The sequence below is a fragment of the Lactuca saligna genome, chromosome 5 (genome assembly GCF_052625555.1).
Source record: "Lactuca saligna cultivar CGN05327 chromosome 5, ASM5262555v1, whole genome shotgun sequence".
In the NCBI taxonomy this organism is placed as follows: Eukaryota; Viridiplantae; Streptophyta; class Magnoliopsida; order Asterales; family Asteraceae; genus Lactuca; species Lactuca saligna.
Window position 1 is genome coordinate 148,705,337 of NC_136421.1, and position 15,889 is coordinate 148,721,225.

At 28.3% G+C, this 15,889-nt stretch overlaps 2 protein-coding genes across 3 annotated transcripts; one reads left to right on the forward strand and one right to left on the reverse strand.

Annotated features, from left to right (window-relative positions):
• Window positions 1-296: 296 nt before the first annotated feature.
• On the forward strand, window positions 297-2,856 carry LOC144997100 (Got1/Sft2-like vescicle transport protein family). The gene is made up of 6 exons (XM_078956929.1): window positions 297-558; window positions 1,446-1,499; window positions 1,829-1,902; window positions 2,294-2,411; window positions 2,511-2,569; window positions 2,665-2,856. The coding sequence occupies exons 1-6, from the start codon at window positions 418-420 to the stop codon at window positions 2,741-2,743; spliced, it is 525 nt and encodes a 174-aa protein (XP_078813055.1). The 5' UTR covers window positions 297-417; the 3' UTR covers window positions 2,744-2,856.
• Window positions 2,857-10,296: 7,440 nt separating this feature from the next.
• On the reverse strand, window positions 10,297-15,669 carry LOC145049001 (S3 self-incompatibility locus-linked pollen protein). 2 transcript variants are annotated; one of them, XM_078997682.1, is made up of 14 exons: window positions 15,317-15,669; window positions 14,665-14,727; window positions 14,134-14,550; window positions 13,974-14,064; window positions 13,731-13,792; window positions 13,218-13,312; window positions 12,329-12,408; window positions 12,138-12,221; window positions 11,892-12,008; window positions 11,700-11,785; window positions 11,494-11,600; window positions 11,272-11,363; window positions 11,112-11,188; window positions 10,297-11,038 (listed from the first exon to the last, which is right to left on the reverse strand). In XM_078997682.1, the coding sequence occupies exons 1-14, from the start codon at window positions 15,467-15,469 to the stop codon at window positions 10,586-10,588; spliced, it is 1,977 nt and encodes a 658-aa protein (XP_078853808.1). In that variant the 5' UTR covers window positions 15,470-15,669; the 3' UTR covers window positions 10,297-10,585. The 2 variants fall into 2 exon arrangements, with proteins under 2 accessions (XP_078853808.1, XP_078853809.1); XM_078997683.1 differs by having other exon boundaries at window positions 13,974-14,055; window positions 15,317-15,668.
• Window positions 15,670-15,889: the final 220 nt, after the last annotated feature.

The window sequence follows — 15,889 nt, forward strand, 5'->3', positions numbered from 1 at the left end:
ACTGGGGGTTCGGGACGGGACTACCCACCCCGCCCCCGCCCCCGAAACTAAAACGGGGGTTAACATTGCCCCCGCCCCCGCCCCATCCCCGATTTTTTAAACAAATATTCTCCATTCGGGATTGGGACCCCACGGGTTCGAGGTCCTACTGAACTTTTTGACATCCATAATGGTCATTTAAAAAAATTTATTATTATTATTAAAATAAGATTAAAAAATGGTTAGTTTATTCAAATTCCTTTGGTTATTTTTGTTAAGTACAACCTATGAATAAGTGTTTACTAAGCATAATTTATCCTAAGTCATAAACTACCTGTTGTTCGATTTCTAACGAGGTGGGGGTATCGGAGAGTACCAGTAGTAGCAGTAAAGCATAAGGGCAAACCAAATCAAATCAAAATCAAAATCAAAATCAAAATGGAGAAGATGAGCCAGGCTATGGAGAAGGTCAGGATGCTCGTCGGAATCGAAGTCGAAGATAATCAACAAGCCGATGAAGAATCATCTTTCGCATTCATGGATGACTTCAATCGCAACTGTACTTTGTCCACTAAACAGGTCAGTGTTTTTCTTCTGAAAATATATTTCTTTCGTGCTTAGGTTGCCCGTTGTTCGTTTCACATGCATTTGCATTGCCGAATTTCCCAATTAGGGATTCACAGAAATCAAATTTAGGCATTCAAGATCGGAAAATGCTACATGAAGTAATTCGGCTTCATGAAAATGTAGATCTGTGGTAGCTAGTTATATTTGTTGCATATTTGACTCTCATTTCTGCAAATCGCCATAATATTTTCGATAGCTATGTTGAACTGTACACGAAAATATAATGGTAAAATGATTTTCTAAAAGCAAAACATTAGGTCGAACGGAGATATCAGATGTAGTTTCATATTCTAAGTGGGTGTTGATTTTGTATGCAAAATGTTTGGGATTCAACCTTCACATACATTACAAGACCTGCTAATGCTGTATTAATTAGATGATTACAGGGTACTAAAACTGAATAAAGAGTCTCTCGTCTGTATGTGTCTCATCTTGTTGATTTGTGAAACGAGGAATCTATTAAAAAACAAGTTTGGGTTTGGGAAGATCTAGAATAATTCATTCAGATCATATTGATTAAGTAACTATCTATACTTAATTCTTGGAGATATTAGTGGTCATATAGGTAGCAATATCAGATAGTAGAGGCTTTGAAAGAGTTCATGGAGGTTTGAACATTGGATCTTTCAAAATCAATAGAAAACACCCACAGTTTGTATCATTATTATTTTCATTCAATTCTTGTATATGAATTTCTTAGATTCTGCTGAATTGGATAAATATATCTATTTGCAGTGTAATATTTTAGTTGTCTTTGATTTTCTGTTTTACTTCTTATAACTTGTGTAATGTTTAGTATTATTTAAATACTGACTTGCTTTCTCTCTCTTTCTGAACAGAGACTTTATGGTTTTGCCATATGCTTGGTTGCTGGTTTGACTTGTACACTTATGGTAAGCTTTAAAGTCAATATGTTTGATATAGCATCCTACTTTTAAATTGAGTAAATACAACTATACAAGTACAATCTTGTAATAAATTAAAATTTGAAAGTACAATGTTATAATTGGTTAGATTTTTCAAATTATAATGTCTTAATAAGAAAAATAATTGGAAATTACAGTTCTTTAAATAGGAAATGAAAGTAGGTTAAATAAATGAAAGTATGTTGCTATTTCTTGCATTTATCCCTATTTTCTTTTAAGGTTTTACTTTTGGTTCATTTTCGCACATTATGTTGCTAACTTTAATGTTTTATTATTATTATTTTTTTATTTTGCAGTCAATGCTGGTTTTCTTTAATCCCATAAAGTTTGGCATAGCATTCACCTTTGGAAATTTGCTTTCACTTGGCAGGTTTGTATTAATATAATATGCAATGCATCATGTTTAAATCAATTTCATATCCTTTAAATTATTTTCTCTTCCCATTCATGTTCAAAAGTAAATTACACTTTTGGTCCCTATGCGTATTTATATTGCCAAAATTTTCTATTTCTCCCTTGCTTTTCTAGGTCCTTAATTAGCAAACATTACGAATTTTTTCTAAAGCACCTTTTTTTAAATAACTGCACAAATATTACAACAATAACTTTATACCTAAATAAGATAAAGATACGCCACATATTTAAAAAATCATATTTGGCCATCGAACTATTATTATCATTATAATCATAAAAAGAATAGTTTAGTGGTTAAATCGATAAAATTATTTTTATATATGCTAAAGTTTTTTATTGTATGACAGCACAGGGTTCTTAATAGGCCCTAAACGCCAAGTCAACATGATGCTTGACCCTGTGCGAATTTACGCAACTGCCCTCTATATTGCAAGTATACTACTTGCCTTGTTATGTGCTCTCTATGTAAGTTACTTTTCCAATTTTGCCCTTGAACAATTATATCTCCCCTTTTATTTTGCTTTAGAAATTCTCCTCTCTTATCCAATCTCCCACTGATTACAGGTTCATAACAAGCTATTGACACTGATTGCAATCATATTAGAGTTTGGTGCTCTCATTTGGTACGTACAATAAATTTGATTTTTCTTTTTTATTGTTATTAAATAGTCACTGTCAAAATTTAATTTGTTTGTTTATTTTTCCATATGATGAACAGGTATAGCATGAGCTATATTCCTTTTGCTCGGGCGATGGTCTCAAAAATCATGGTTGCTTGTTTTGATACTGAATTTTGAGTGAAATGACTTAAATACCCCTCTTGTTTGTATATGAGAATACGGATTGGAGATTGCGGAATATACTATTAATCAGACATTGTAACAATTAACAAATGCACTTTTTTTTTTTACCTTGTGTTCTTCATTGAGGGAGTCTTTGTCCATTTATAGTTCCAAAATTTCCATGGGGATTGTTGTTGACCGGGCTTTGACCTGACACGAAGCTTTTTCGACATGACTGGACAAGTTTTGTAGGGTTATATTCGACGATAAGGATACAAAGGGCATTTATGTCTTTTTACACAAACAAGAGATCGAGAGAGCAAGTCATCAAAGATTGCAGTTTTGTCCTATTGACATCAGACCTGGTTTCAATCCAATTACATGTCAAACACAATATAATTTGTCATCTTCATGTTTGGAGATGGAAACAAATGGATCCTGAATAGGAATGGGGTTATGGGGATAAATTACATTCCTTTGATACAAAGAAATAAAAAGCAATGAAAGACATTTGTGGTCCATAAAGAATTAACCTTCTTCTCTGGTTGCATCAACAAGACTTTTTAATAGTTTTTTTTGGAAAAAGGTGTGCAATTATGAGAATAAAATACACATGTGGAGTTAATGGGCCAAAAAGTGTTTTGTAGTTGTGGTTGGTTATGGTTAAGTCAATCAAGTAAGATTAATTAACATTGGGAATTGGGGTACAACTTTTTTTGGGAATTGGGGTACAACTGTGAATGGATTTAGTGGGCATGATAATGATTTATGTTTTCAGTTTTTGAACCTTTTGTACACATTTGATTGGCCATCTTTGTATGACACCCACATGTATATGTCGCTGACATTTTTGAACATGGGTGGTGTTCATGGGAGTTTTAAATTTTTAATGGATGAAACACTCGATAGACTTTAAATAGTACATGGGCAAACTTATTTTTTTTGTTTATTATAACTTGTTTTTTCATTTGTCTATAGTAGTAATCTACTTTTAAATTTATGGGTTATTTGCTACGTTAATATACATATTTAACGGACAACACGTTTATGAACGGTAACATTTGGGTTGTTTGCGCTTTTGGCACACTTGTTTCTTTCATTGTAGTAGTATATGAATGACAGACATGCAGTAGCATAGTTACTCATGTATAAGGTAGGTCCTACGATCTTTTTTTTTTTTTTTTTTTTTTTTTTTTTTTTTTTTTTTTTGATACAAGTATATATATATATATATATATATATATATATATATATATATATATATATATATATATAAAATAAAAAAAAATTAAAAAAAAAACTATCTTATTTTCAAAAGAACTACCGTTTCATATTTTTTCAATTTCATGTACATAAGGACAATATGGTTTTTGGTTCTAGATTCGCCACGGCAGACATGTTGCAATATGGTGGGAATATATATATATATATATATATATATATATATATATATATATATATATATATATATATATATATATATATATATATATATATATATACAGAGAGAGAGAGAGAGAGAGAGGGAAGGATTATATGGAAAACAAAAAAACTCGAAAAAACCCTAAAAATTATAAAAATGCATAAAGAAAAATATTTAGAGATCACAAATCTTTTTTTTGACTTTATATTCTTAAAAATCGTAGTTTTTTTGGGGGAAAAAAATCGATTTTTTATTTATTATTTATTTATTGGTTTTTTTTTTTAAAAAAAAAATTCAATGAATTTAAATAAAAAGGTGCGGTTTTAAAGAATATAAAGTCAAAAAAAAAAAAGATTTGTGATCTCTAAGTATTTTTTTTTTATACATTTTTAAGGTATTTTTTTCATAAAACTTATATATATATATATATATATATATATATATATATATATATATATATATATATATATATATATAGGGAAGGATTATATGAAAAACAAAAAAACTTTAAAAACCCTAAAAATTATAAAAATGCATAAAGAAAAATATTTAGAGATCACAAATCTTTTTTTTTTTTGACTTTATATTCTTAAAAATCACAGTTTTTTTTATCAATTCGCTAAAAAAATCGATTTTATATTTATTATTTTATTTATTTATTATTTATTTATTGGTTTTTTTTCAAAAAAAAATTCAATGAATTTATATAAAAAGGTGCGGTTTTAAAGAATATAAAGTCAAAAAAAAAAGAAAAAAGATTTGTGATCTCTAAGTATTTTTTTTATACATTTTTAAGGTTTTTTTTCCATAAAACTTATATATATATATATATATATATATATATATATATATATATATATATATATATATATATATATATATATATATATATATAAGGAAGGATTATATGGAAAACAAAAAAACTCTAAAAAACCCTAAAAATTATAAAAATGCATAAAGAAAAATATTTAGAGATCACAAATCTTTTTTTTTTTTGACTTTATATTCTTAAAAATCGCAGTTTTTTTTTTATCAATTCGCTGAAAAAAAAATCGATTTTATATTTATTATTTATTTATTGGTTTTTTTTCAAAAAAAAAAAATTCAACGAATTTGTATAAAACGGTGCGGTTTTAAAGAATATAAAGTCAAAAAAAAAAGATTTGTGATCTTTAAGTATTTTTTTTATACATTTTTAAGGTTTTTTTCCCATAAAACTTATATATATATATATATATATATATATATATATATATATATATATATATATATATATATATATATATATATATATATATATATATATATATATATATATATAAGGGAAAGGATTATATGGAAAACAAAAAAAACTCTAAAAAACCCTAAAAATTATAAAAATGCATAAAGAAAAATATTTAGAGATCACAAATCTTTTTTTTGATTTTATATTTTTAAAAATCGCAGTTTTTTTTTATCAATTCGTTGAAAAAAAATCGATTTTTTATTTATTATTTATTTATTGGTTTTTTTTTTTTCAAAAAAAAAATTCAACGAATTTATATAAAAAGGTGCGGTTTTAAAGAATATAAAGTCAAAAAAAAAAGATTTGTGATCTCTAAGTATTTTTTCTATACATTTTTAAGGTTTTTTTCCATAAAACTTATATATATATATATATATATATATATATATATATATATATATATATATATATATATATATATATATATATATATATATATATATATATATATATATATATATATATATATAAGGAAAAAAACAAAAAACCCCTAAAAAACATAAAAATGCATAAAGAAAAATATTTAGAGATCACAAATCTTTTTTTTTTTTTTTGACTTTATATTCTTCAAAATTTCAGTTTTTTTATCAATTCGTTGAAAAAAAAATTAAAAAATCGCTTTTTATTTTTTATTTTATTTATTTATTTATTGGTTTTTTTTTTCAAAAAATATATCAGCAAATTTATATAAAAATGTGCAGTTTTAAAGAATATAAAATCAAAAAAAGATTTGTGATCTCTAAGTATTTTTTTTTATGTATTTTTATAATTTTTAGGGTTTTTTGTTTTCTATATATATATATATATATATATATATATATATATATATATATATATATATATATATATATATATATATATATATATATATATATATATATATATATATATATATATATAGGGAATGGTTATATGGAAAATAAATAATTAGGTAATACATGTTGAAACCAATGAAAGAATGACAACAAATCACTTTAGAATAACTACATAAATAACTTTCATAATACATTATTGCATATGAATAAAGAAATTGACCCTTATCACTTGATTATTGTTTCCAACATATGTTGCTCTAATTATTCATAATAACTTCCTAAATAACTTTCATAATATTTTTTCGACAAAATTGCAAAAATGGTCCCTGTGGTTTCTTATTTTTTGTGGTTATGGTCCAAACGTATGAAAAGTTGCAGATTTGGTCCTTTTCAACAAGTTTTATTGTGGTTTTGGTCCCTCACCCGTTAAGTTTAACTGGTTGGTTGTTAACTTTTTTAAAATGACAATTTTACCCTCAGGGACCATTTTCGCAGTTTTGTCTTTCACCATACCATAAGGACCATTTTTGCATAAATTCTTTTTTATTTTATTGAAGTATTATATATTAATGGATATTATTTTTAATATATAATATTATATATTAATAAGTATTGTTTTATTGGATTATTAATTTATTATAGTTGATTTTTTTTTTTTTAATTTTTTTGTTAGAGTAATTCTTTTTATTGAGTTATTATATATCAATACATATAGTTTTTAATATATAATATTTATATGATAATTAATATTATATTATTGGATTATTAATTTCTTTTAGTTAATTTTTTTAATTTTTTTTTAAATTATTTTTATTGGATTATTTCTTTTAATTTATTATTTTCTTCATATACTAAATATTGTTTTATTGGATTATTAATTTATTTTAGTTAATGCTTTTTTAAAAAAAAATTGTCGAAGTAATTATTTTTTATTGAATTATTATATATCAATACACATAGTTTTTAATATTTAATATTTATATCATAATAAATATTATATTATTGGATTATTATTATCTTTTAGTTAATTTTTATAATTTCTTTTTTTTTAATTATTTTTTATTGGATTATTACTTTTAATTTATTATTTTCTTCATATACTAAATATTATTTTATCAGATTATAGTAATAGTTCTTGTTAATTTTATTGGTTCCACCACAAAGTCATGGGATACGCAAAATCATCGTCTCTTATCATCGAAATCGTTATGATCGTTGTCGAACACTTTCATGTCATCTAGCTTACAATGAGAAACCATTGGGAAAATACCACCACCATCACTCTGTCACCACCACTACTTATGAATGTTATCGGGGTTTGTTACGCATTATGTGAGATATGAAGTATTCCAATGGATTATGAAGAGGTTGTCGTAGGTAGCTACCAACAACGCTAGGTGGAATAGGGTATGGTATCTATTGAACCTCCGATGAAGGTGTTTGGAGGTGATACTGCTAGGGGTGTTCGTTTGGATGGATCGGTTTGATTCAATCCAATCAAGTGAATCCAAATTGATTTCGGTTTTCAAAACATGGATCCGAATAGTCCAAACTAAATTAAAATCAGATCCGATCCGATCCAATTACAATTCGGTTGGATCGGTTTTTATAATTCGGTTTTTAAAAACTAAAACATTTTAAAATGACATAATTATAATATTACTGAATTTTACACACAAGAAGCAAAAACAAATTATTTAGTTACGATTTTAAATTTATAAACAACTATTAAGAAGCTATATTATATTTTAATATTTTATAGATAAAAAACTTTTGAGAGAAAATGCATATTAATATATTTTATTAGGTGAAACTTTTTGAACATATTTCAAAAAATAAATTACAAAATTAATAAATACTTATAGATATATATTAAAAATAAATAAATAATAAAATGTTATTCGTTTTTTTTGGACTATTCGGTTCTTATTTTATAAACCATAATCAATCCGAAATCCAGAATAATAATTCGGTTTTGTCGAAAACCAATCCAAAAATCCAAATATCCGAACAAAATAGTCCAATCCGAATGGTCCAATTGGACAATTTGGTTTTATCCAAATACTGAACAACCCTAGATCCTGCTAATTTTTGACGATGATAAGTGACACTTTTACGTATTTCGACTACTTTGTGGTGAAACTAATAAAATTAAAAAAATTAATAGTATACATTCAAAATAAAATAATAATCCAATAAGATAATATTTATATTAAAAAAGTAATAAATTAAAAGTAATATTTCAATAAATTAATAATTCGAAAAAACAAATTACAAAAATTAATAATCCAATAATGTATTATTTATTATGATGTAAATATTATATATTAAAAATAATATTTGTTGATATATAATAATTTAATAAAAAAGAATTGCTCTAACAAAAAGAAATTATAAAAAGAATCAACTAAAAGAAATTAATAATCCAATAAAATAATGTTTTGTAATATGTAATAATCCCATAGTACAATATTTATTATGATATAAATATTATATATTAAAAACTATATATACTGATATATAATAATTCAATAAAAAAGAATTACTTTGATAGAAAAATTTTAAAAAAAAATAATTAACTAAAATAAATTAATTATCCAATAAAACTACATTTAATATATGAAGAAAATAATAAATTAAAAGTAATAATACAATAAAAATAATTAAAAATTACAAAAATTAACTAAAAAAATTAATAATCCAATAATATAATATTTATTATGATGTAAATATTATATATTAAAAACTATATGTATTGATATATAATATTTAATAAAAAAGAATTATTCCAATAATTTTTTTTTAAATCAACTAAAATAAATTAATAATGCAATAAAAAAATATTTAATAATATATAATATTATGTATTAAAAAAAATATCTACTAATATATAATACTTTATTAAAATAAAAAAAGAATATATGCAAAAATGGTCCTTATAGCATAGTAAAAGACAAAACTGTGAAAATGGTCTCTGAGGGTAAAATTGTCATTTTAAGGATCTTAACGGATGAGGGACCAAAACCACAACAATACTTGTTGAAAATGACCAAACCTGTAACTTTTCAAACGTTTGGACCGTAATCACATAAAATGAGAAACCACAGGGACCATTTTTGCAGTTTTATCTATTTTTTCACTTTTGGTCCTTATATGGGTTTTGCTATTATGCACCCCTATCTATTTAGTTTGTTAGCTTGCACCTTTGCCATAAATGAGATAAATGATCGCTGCATTTTATTGAATTAATAAGAAATCGTCAGCTTTTGATTTTTGATTTTTTTTTAGTCTTAATTGTTTTAAATGCACCAATTTTTGGGTTAAAAAAATTTGAGCGTCAGGGATCACCTTCTAGTTTCATTTAATAGATACTAGAAAATAACCCACTTTTCTGAATATTTTGTAAATGACCATAAAGTTTGAAATGCTGGAATCTCCAAACTCAGATAACTTTTTCGAACTACTTTTCAATGTTAGTTGTGTTAGAAAATATACTACTGGAACTCTGAAAACTCGTATGAGTATTTTGATTTATCCCCATCAATCTAAGCGTGTTTCTGAAGAACTTTCATTTGAATAGAGTGGATGAGCGATGAATTAAGATATCTTGTAATGTGAATTTGGTTATCAAACATTCCGCCTCTGTTGAGTTCTTTTTTTTTTGTTTGTTTAATCTACCTGTTTTCAATTTGTTAAAGATCATCTCTTTCTCTGATGAAATTGTCGGCATGTCCTCCTTCAACCTCTACATCATGGTCCTTTCACAGCAGCCTTCATTTCTTCAGGCATCCTCTAGTAGACTGGCAGACCAGAGGAATATATGAAGAAAAAAGCTCTGTAAGAAATGAAGAAAGAGTTGAAGATTTACATGCCATTCCATGATTAGAAGACGTTTGAGCGGTTGAAGAGGTATCCATGTTGAAACAGTTTGAAAACAAGTCTCGTTAAAGGAGTTCAAAATTCGCAAAATTTTAATCTTTGTTGTCATCCGACATTTGCTAAAAGTAAAGAGTATTTTGTAATACACAATTACAATATGTGGTCATATTGGTAAATAACCAATTATTTATTATCAAGACAACATTGAACATACTAAAAAAAATCTACCCACTACATCACTATGTAACATGCTACCTATTTGTATCAATCAATCCCATTCCACACATAAACCGAAAACCATACGATAACTACTTTCTGTACACATGGATACAAAAACTTTTATATAAAGTCGTTTAGTTTACTCAGATCCACCATCATCACTAGTATACAAAATATCAACAATGCATATATATCATACAATACACATGCATACATACATCAACACAATTTCAAATTCATTGAGAAGAAGTCTGAGTTGCCCGGTTTTCTTGCCTCGGGGCATCCGCATACGTTTGTCCTTGTCCTTGATCTCTCATATCTCTAAACATCGAGAAAAACGAATTCAAACTCTCGGAAGACGCGCCTCCCAAGATCCACAACAGCATCGAACTGAACGAATTCATTGTTCCCGGGTTCCCACCACCGTCCGCCACCGGAATTGGTGGTTGGGTTTCTTGATTTTCAGGCGGCGGCGGTTGGGTTGCGGGGTTTTCCGGCGGTCCGTTTGTTTGAACTGGCGGTGGAGTGGGTTGACCGCCTCGTGGCGGATTTGGTGTTACATTTCTTAATGGGTTTAATCGGGTGATGTGGAGAGTTGAGGCGAGGATTGTGGAGGAGGTGATGTGGAAGTCTGGTTGTTGTTGGAATTGTGATCGTCTGTTTTGCATAAATCTTTGTAGAGCTGGAACCTATGAAATAAAACGTTAAATGGAAGAAATAGCAATTGATTTTTTTTTTTTAGTAATATCAATATGTTCTTACTTCAAATCGGTTCCAGAAGTAGAGGATGAGGTGTTGCATGAATGCAGCAGTTGTTGAAAGGGCCAAATAGGAAAATCCTGAAAATTTCATTCTACAATGTTAAAAAAAATAAAAATGTAAAAAAATTTAGATTTGATAAGTAGTAATAAAAAGGACGAACCATGGGTATATGAGAAGAAATAGATATGAAACACCAAAAAATACAATAAAAAGAAGCGTGGAAAGAACTTCATTGATATTGGTGTACGAACACTGCAAATAAAAAAAAAAAAAGTTATATGATATAAATCAAACATTTTCAAAGTAGAATGTTGTAATAGGGAGAAATGGAAGTAGGATGCAAAAGACGTGAATGCCCTTGTCCTCGTCATAAAAAATTAACCTGATAAGAGTGAAGAGTTCACAAAGCCAGACAAGAATCAACACCATGAAAGCCAAAAGCTGGTCATCGTAAAACTCAAAAAGAAAAAACAAGATCCCAATCATTATCTGCATATACACAAACACAAAATGGAAACTAATCCATGTTAGATTTTATATCACAAAATGTTTTTTAAAAAATATATATATATTATATACAAAACTTACAGGTACAAAAACTAGAGATTCTATCACATGAACAAAAATCAACTGAAAAGTCGGGAGACGATGTCGCGCATGGTGTTGGAGCTGCACTATAAACAGAGAAAAACATAAACAAATTACATTAAATAATTATCTTTTTTTGTTTGGTTATTATATATAAAAATTTAAAAATAAATAAAAGTTAGAAGAACAAACCTGTGAACTTGAGCATGCGAGTTTGTGTCTCTCTTAATGTAAATGAAACCGACATTGTTGTGGTGAAGAAGACAAAGAGTGACATCATAAGCACACCACACTTGGTAGCAAAATAGTCTGCAGCAGGAAATAGTACCAAATTAGAAGGGTAGTCTTGTCTTTTTCTCTTTTGTAATCACTAATCAGTAGTTCAAGATTCAAAGTGGGTTTTTGTTGGTTGGTGATGAAAGGGCAAAAGTGGCAAACCTCCAAATCTGGCTGACCCTTCTGGTTGCTCATGTGCATATGTAAGATTGTAGAATTCTTTTGTCTGGTAATTATACAAGTAGCCTGCATCAGAATTTTCAGAAACATTTTTTAAAATAAAGGACAAAATTGCACCCAATGAATATAATTGTAACTTATTAATTCAAGTAAAAAAAAAAAAAAAATTATACCTTGACCCGGAGAATTCAGTAAACTGTTCATCAAAATAGTGTCATATCCTACAAGTCTATTTATCAGAAGCTGCTGCCACCTGGAAAAATATGAGATATGAAAATAACAATTATAAATGTACTTTGCTTTATTTGTGTATTATAGCATCCTACTATCATTACTTTCTATTCCAGCATCAAACTTTCAGGTTTTTCATATTAGGGCACTGTGTCATGAAAATTTTATCTGATATAACATTCTACTTTCAATTTCTTTCTTTTTTTAATACAAATAGGGGGTGTTTGGTTTTGTGTTTTAAAAATGACATATTGATAATAAGCTAAATTGAGTCTTTGGGACTGAAAATAGCTTTACAAAATGACTTTTCCCCACCTCCAATAAGAAGTTTTCAAGAAGTCACTCCCTTTTAACTTCTTGAAACTCCTTATGACTTTTTGAAGATAAAAGATCATAATACCCTTAATGAACCTCACACTCTCTTTTCCTCCCCTTTTTGGTCATTTTACATCTATAAGTAGTTTAAAAAAAAGTGCTTATAAGTAACTTATAGCTTTTCGCCACCATATAAGCTAATTAATTTTTAAAAGAATTCATTTTGCTACCACATAAGCTAATAAGAACTCTTATCAAAAAGTGTTTTTTTTTTGTATTGAAATACAAAACCAAACACCCCCATAATACTTTGAAAAACCTACTCAATTATAGCAGTGAAAATTGTTTTATATTTGATTATTTGGATAACATTGTGATATATTGGTAGATTTTTCAAAGTGCAATGATGTAATAGGAAAGAGTTAATGTAAGATATTATGTTACAATAAATAAATAAATGAAAGTACATTGCTATTTCTTGAATTTACAAAACTTAGAGATGAAATTGAAAAGTACCTGTTCCCAAAGCAGGAGTCCCTGGCTGAAATGCTAATGTTGACAGTTCGGATGTTATGTTGAGCTTTGGCTTTTTCAGGCAGCAGAAAGTAACCCTACAAAAACAATCTCTCAAGACTTTATATTGAGTTGGAATTTGGAAAAAGATACTCATTTTCGGAGATATATTAATTAATTACTAAGCTGGTGTTTTGTATGATGGATTCTCAAAGGAATGGAATGGTTAATTCCACTGGAATGAAATTAGTTTTGTTTTGGCTGATGGAATGGAGTAGACCATTCTCGAAGGAATATACTTCCTACCATTTTGTTAATTTTCATTCATTACCCATCATGGGGTGTTGTTTTTCATTCCATCATGGAGTGGAATGAGAAAATTTCATTCATTACTCTGTCTATTCCATTCCATTCCATCCAACCAAATAGACCCTAAATATTTTTATCTCTAAACAATTAATGGATGAACAAATAAGAACACAAAAGAAAAGGAACAATCTATGAGGCCTCTCTTACCTTTTCCATTGTATACAAATAAGTTGGTTCAAATGCGTTGCTTCTTGTTTCAAGCCACTGCACTAAATCATCGAAAATACTTGCAATGAGAATGAAACAAATAGCTCTAAAACTAATTCTTTTCCATTTATCTTCTAACATGTGCTTTGTAACTTCAAATATCACATGATGTATAAATGCATACGACTTTGACTTCCTAGATGGCACAAAGAAAAGTCAAAAGCATATAAGTAGATGGTTTACCTGCCAATGAATTAAGCTTGTCCAGATGAAGTATACGAAGATATTTATAGATATCAATATGTAAATGGATCCCAGCAATGTCCTGCATTTTCTTTTTAAGTTCAAAATTAGCAGATAGAAGAAAAGAAAATCTTCCTACCCCTTTTTAAGTTTCACTCACCCATATACTTCCCAGAATTCGAGTCGAATGTCTCCAAAAAAACGATAACCTTCCATGCCATTTCCTAAGAACACGAAATATTGCAGCTTTAAGTGATTCTTTAGCTGACATAAGGAACCTGCTACGAGACTCATCTTTCTTAGGTTTCCGGAAGGTATCTTCAACATTATCAGTGTTAGTAGAAGTCTCAGATTGTGATTCAAGAAGTTCATTATCAGATTTCCAGAATTTTAGAGGCGATTTCCCACTCCTGCTGCTTGAACTAACCCATGTTGACCAAAACTGTGCATCCTCAAAGTTTGATTTGTCAACATTTTGCTCTGCAACTTTCAGATCATTACTTTCAGTTTCTTTGTCAACAACATTCTTTGAATCATACCCAGATTCACTTTGTGACCATAAGCCAGCACTAGTAATCTGCACAAACAAGGAGAAGTGAACAACATTCGATGGGTTATATGGAGCAGGATTCTGTGTAAAGATATAAACAATTTTGAAACATGATATCTTCTAATATTGCTAAATAGAAACCTTAATTTGGATAAGTTGGGCTTCAGTAGTTGCAACTCCAGTAAGTTCACTTGAACACCCAGGCTACACGACATGGAATCCAGTTAGAAGAATAGACAAAAAATTATATAAAGCAAGCAATTTTCTAGAAAGTATAAGAGTGTTGTAAAATCAGATAATTCGTTGATTGGAGCTAAGGATATTTAGGTACTTTTACATTTAGCCCAATAAGCAATTTTACTTACCAGACTCTGCAAATCATAATCATAATCACAATTAATCTTTGCTAAACACTCAAACTACATAGCCAAACACCCCCTAAGTGATCTTTCCATAATTATAGTGTACTTATGTTATCTCTCTGACTCTCTCCAACTGAAATAGTATAACATAATTGACACACCTTCACTAACCTAAATTGGGAATAGACTCAACGAAAGTGCAGTTACTCTTAGCAAACACCCTTGTTTTCGGATAACAGGCTACCAATTCATGTCCATCGGATTCAACCATATGACCTCTTCAGTAAAAGTAGAGCGTCCGAAATTGGAAAGTGCAACTAAAGTAACACAATCGATATGACTCGGAGATTGAAGAAATTACATAAAACTAAACTCAAATACGAAATGTTTGAAAAGGACAAGAGAACACAGAGTATAGTTTAATCGAATACCTGTTGGACGTAATTGGCATGCATAACAACCAGAATACAGAAGAGAGTGATGGCTATGAAGAGATATATGTACTCGAGAGAAGCTCGTATTCTTGGTGTGAGGACATGTGAGAATCGTTCTTGAACCCTGATGAAAGTCTGCTCAGGATCCATGGGAGTGATGGATGGATGGATGGATCGATTGAACCCTAGCGGTTGAAGTTGGAGCTGAAGGTGAAGGTGTCTTACATCGAAAGGGAAATCACTGCCGTGAAAACTCGAAGCTCGATCACATCCATATTCAGAAGAAGAAAGAGAGAATCGAACGGGAAATGTATAAATGGAAAAATAGATGGATGGGGACACAAAATAAAATACCTTTTCTTGTTGTTTGCGCCTCCGAGATAGACCATTTGGATTTGGATTTGCATCAACGACCGGAGTCTATCAAACCATTTCTTGTTATTTTTTGAATTTGATACTATTTCAGAACATAAAATACATTTAGGTTTTATTAGGATAAAATATAAAAAGACCATTGTATTTTGTTAATGTTTTATCAGAATAAATTATAAAAAGACCATTTATATTTTT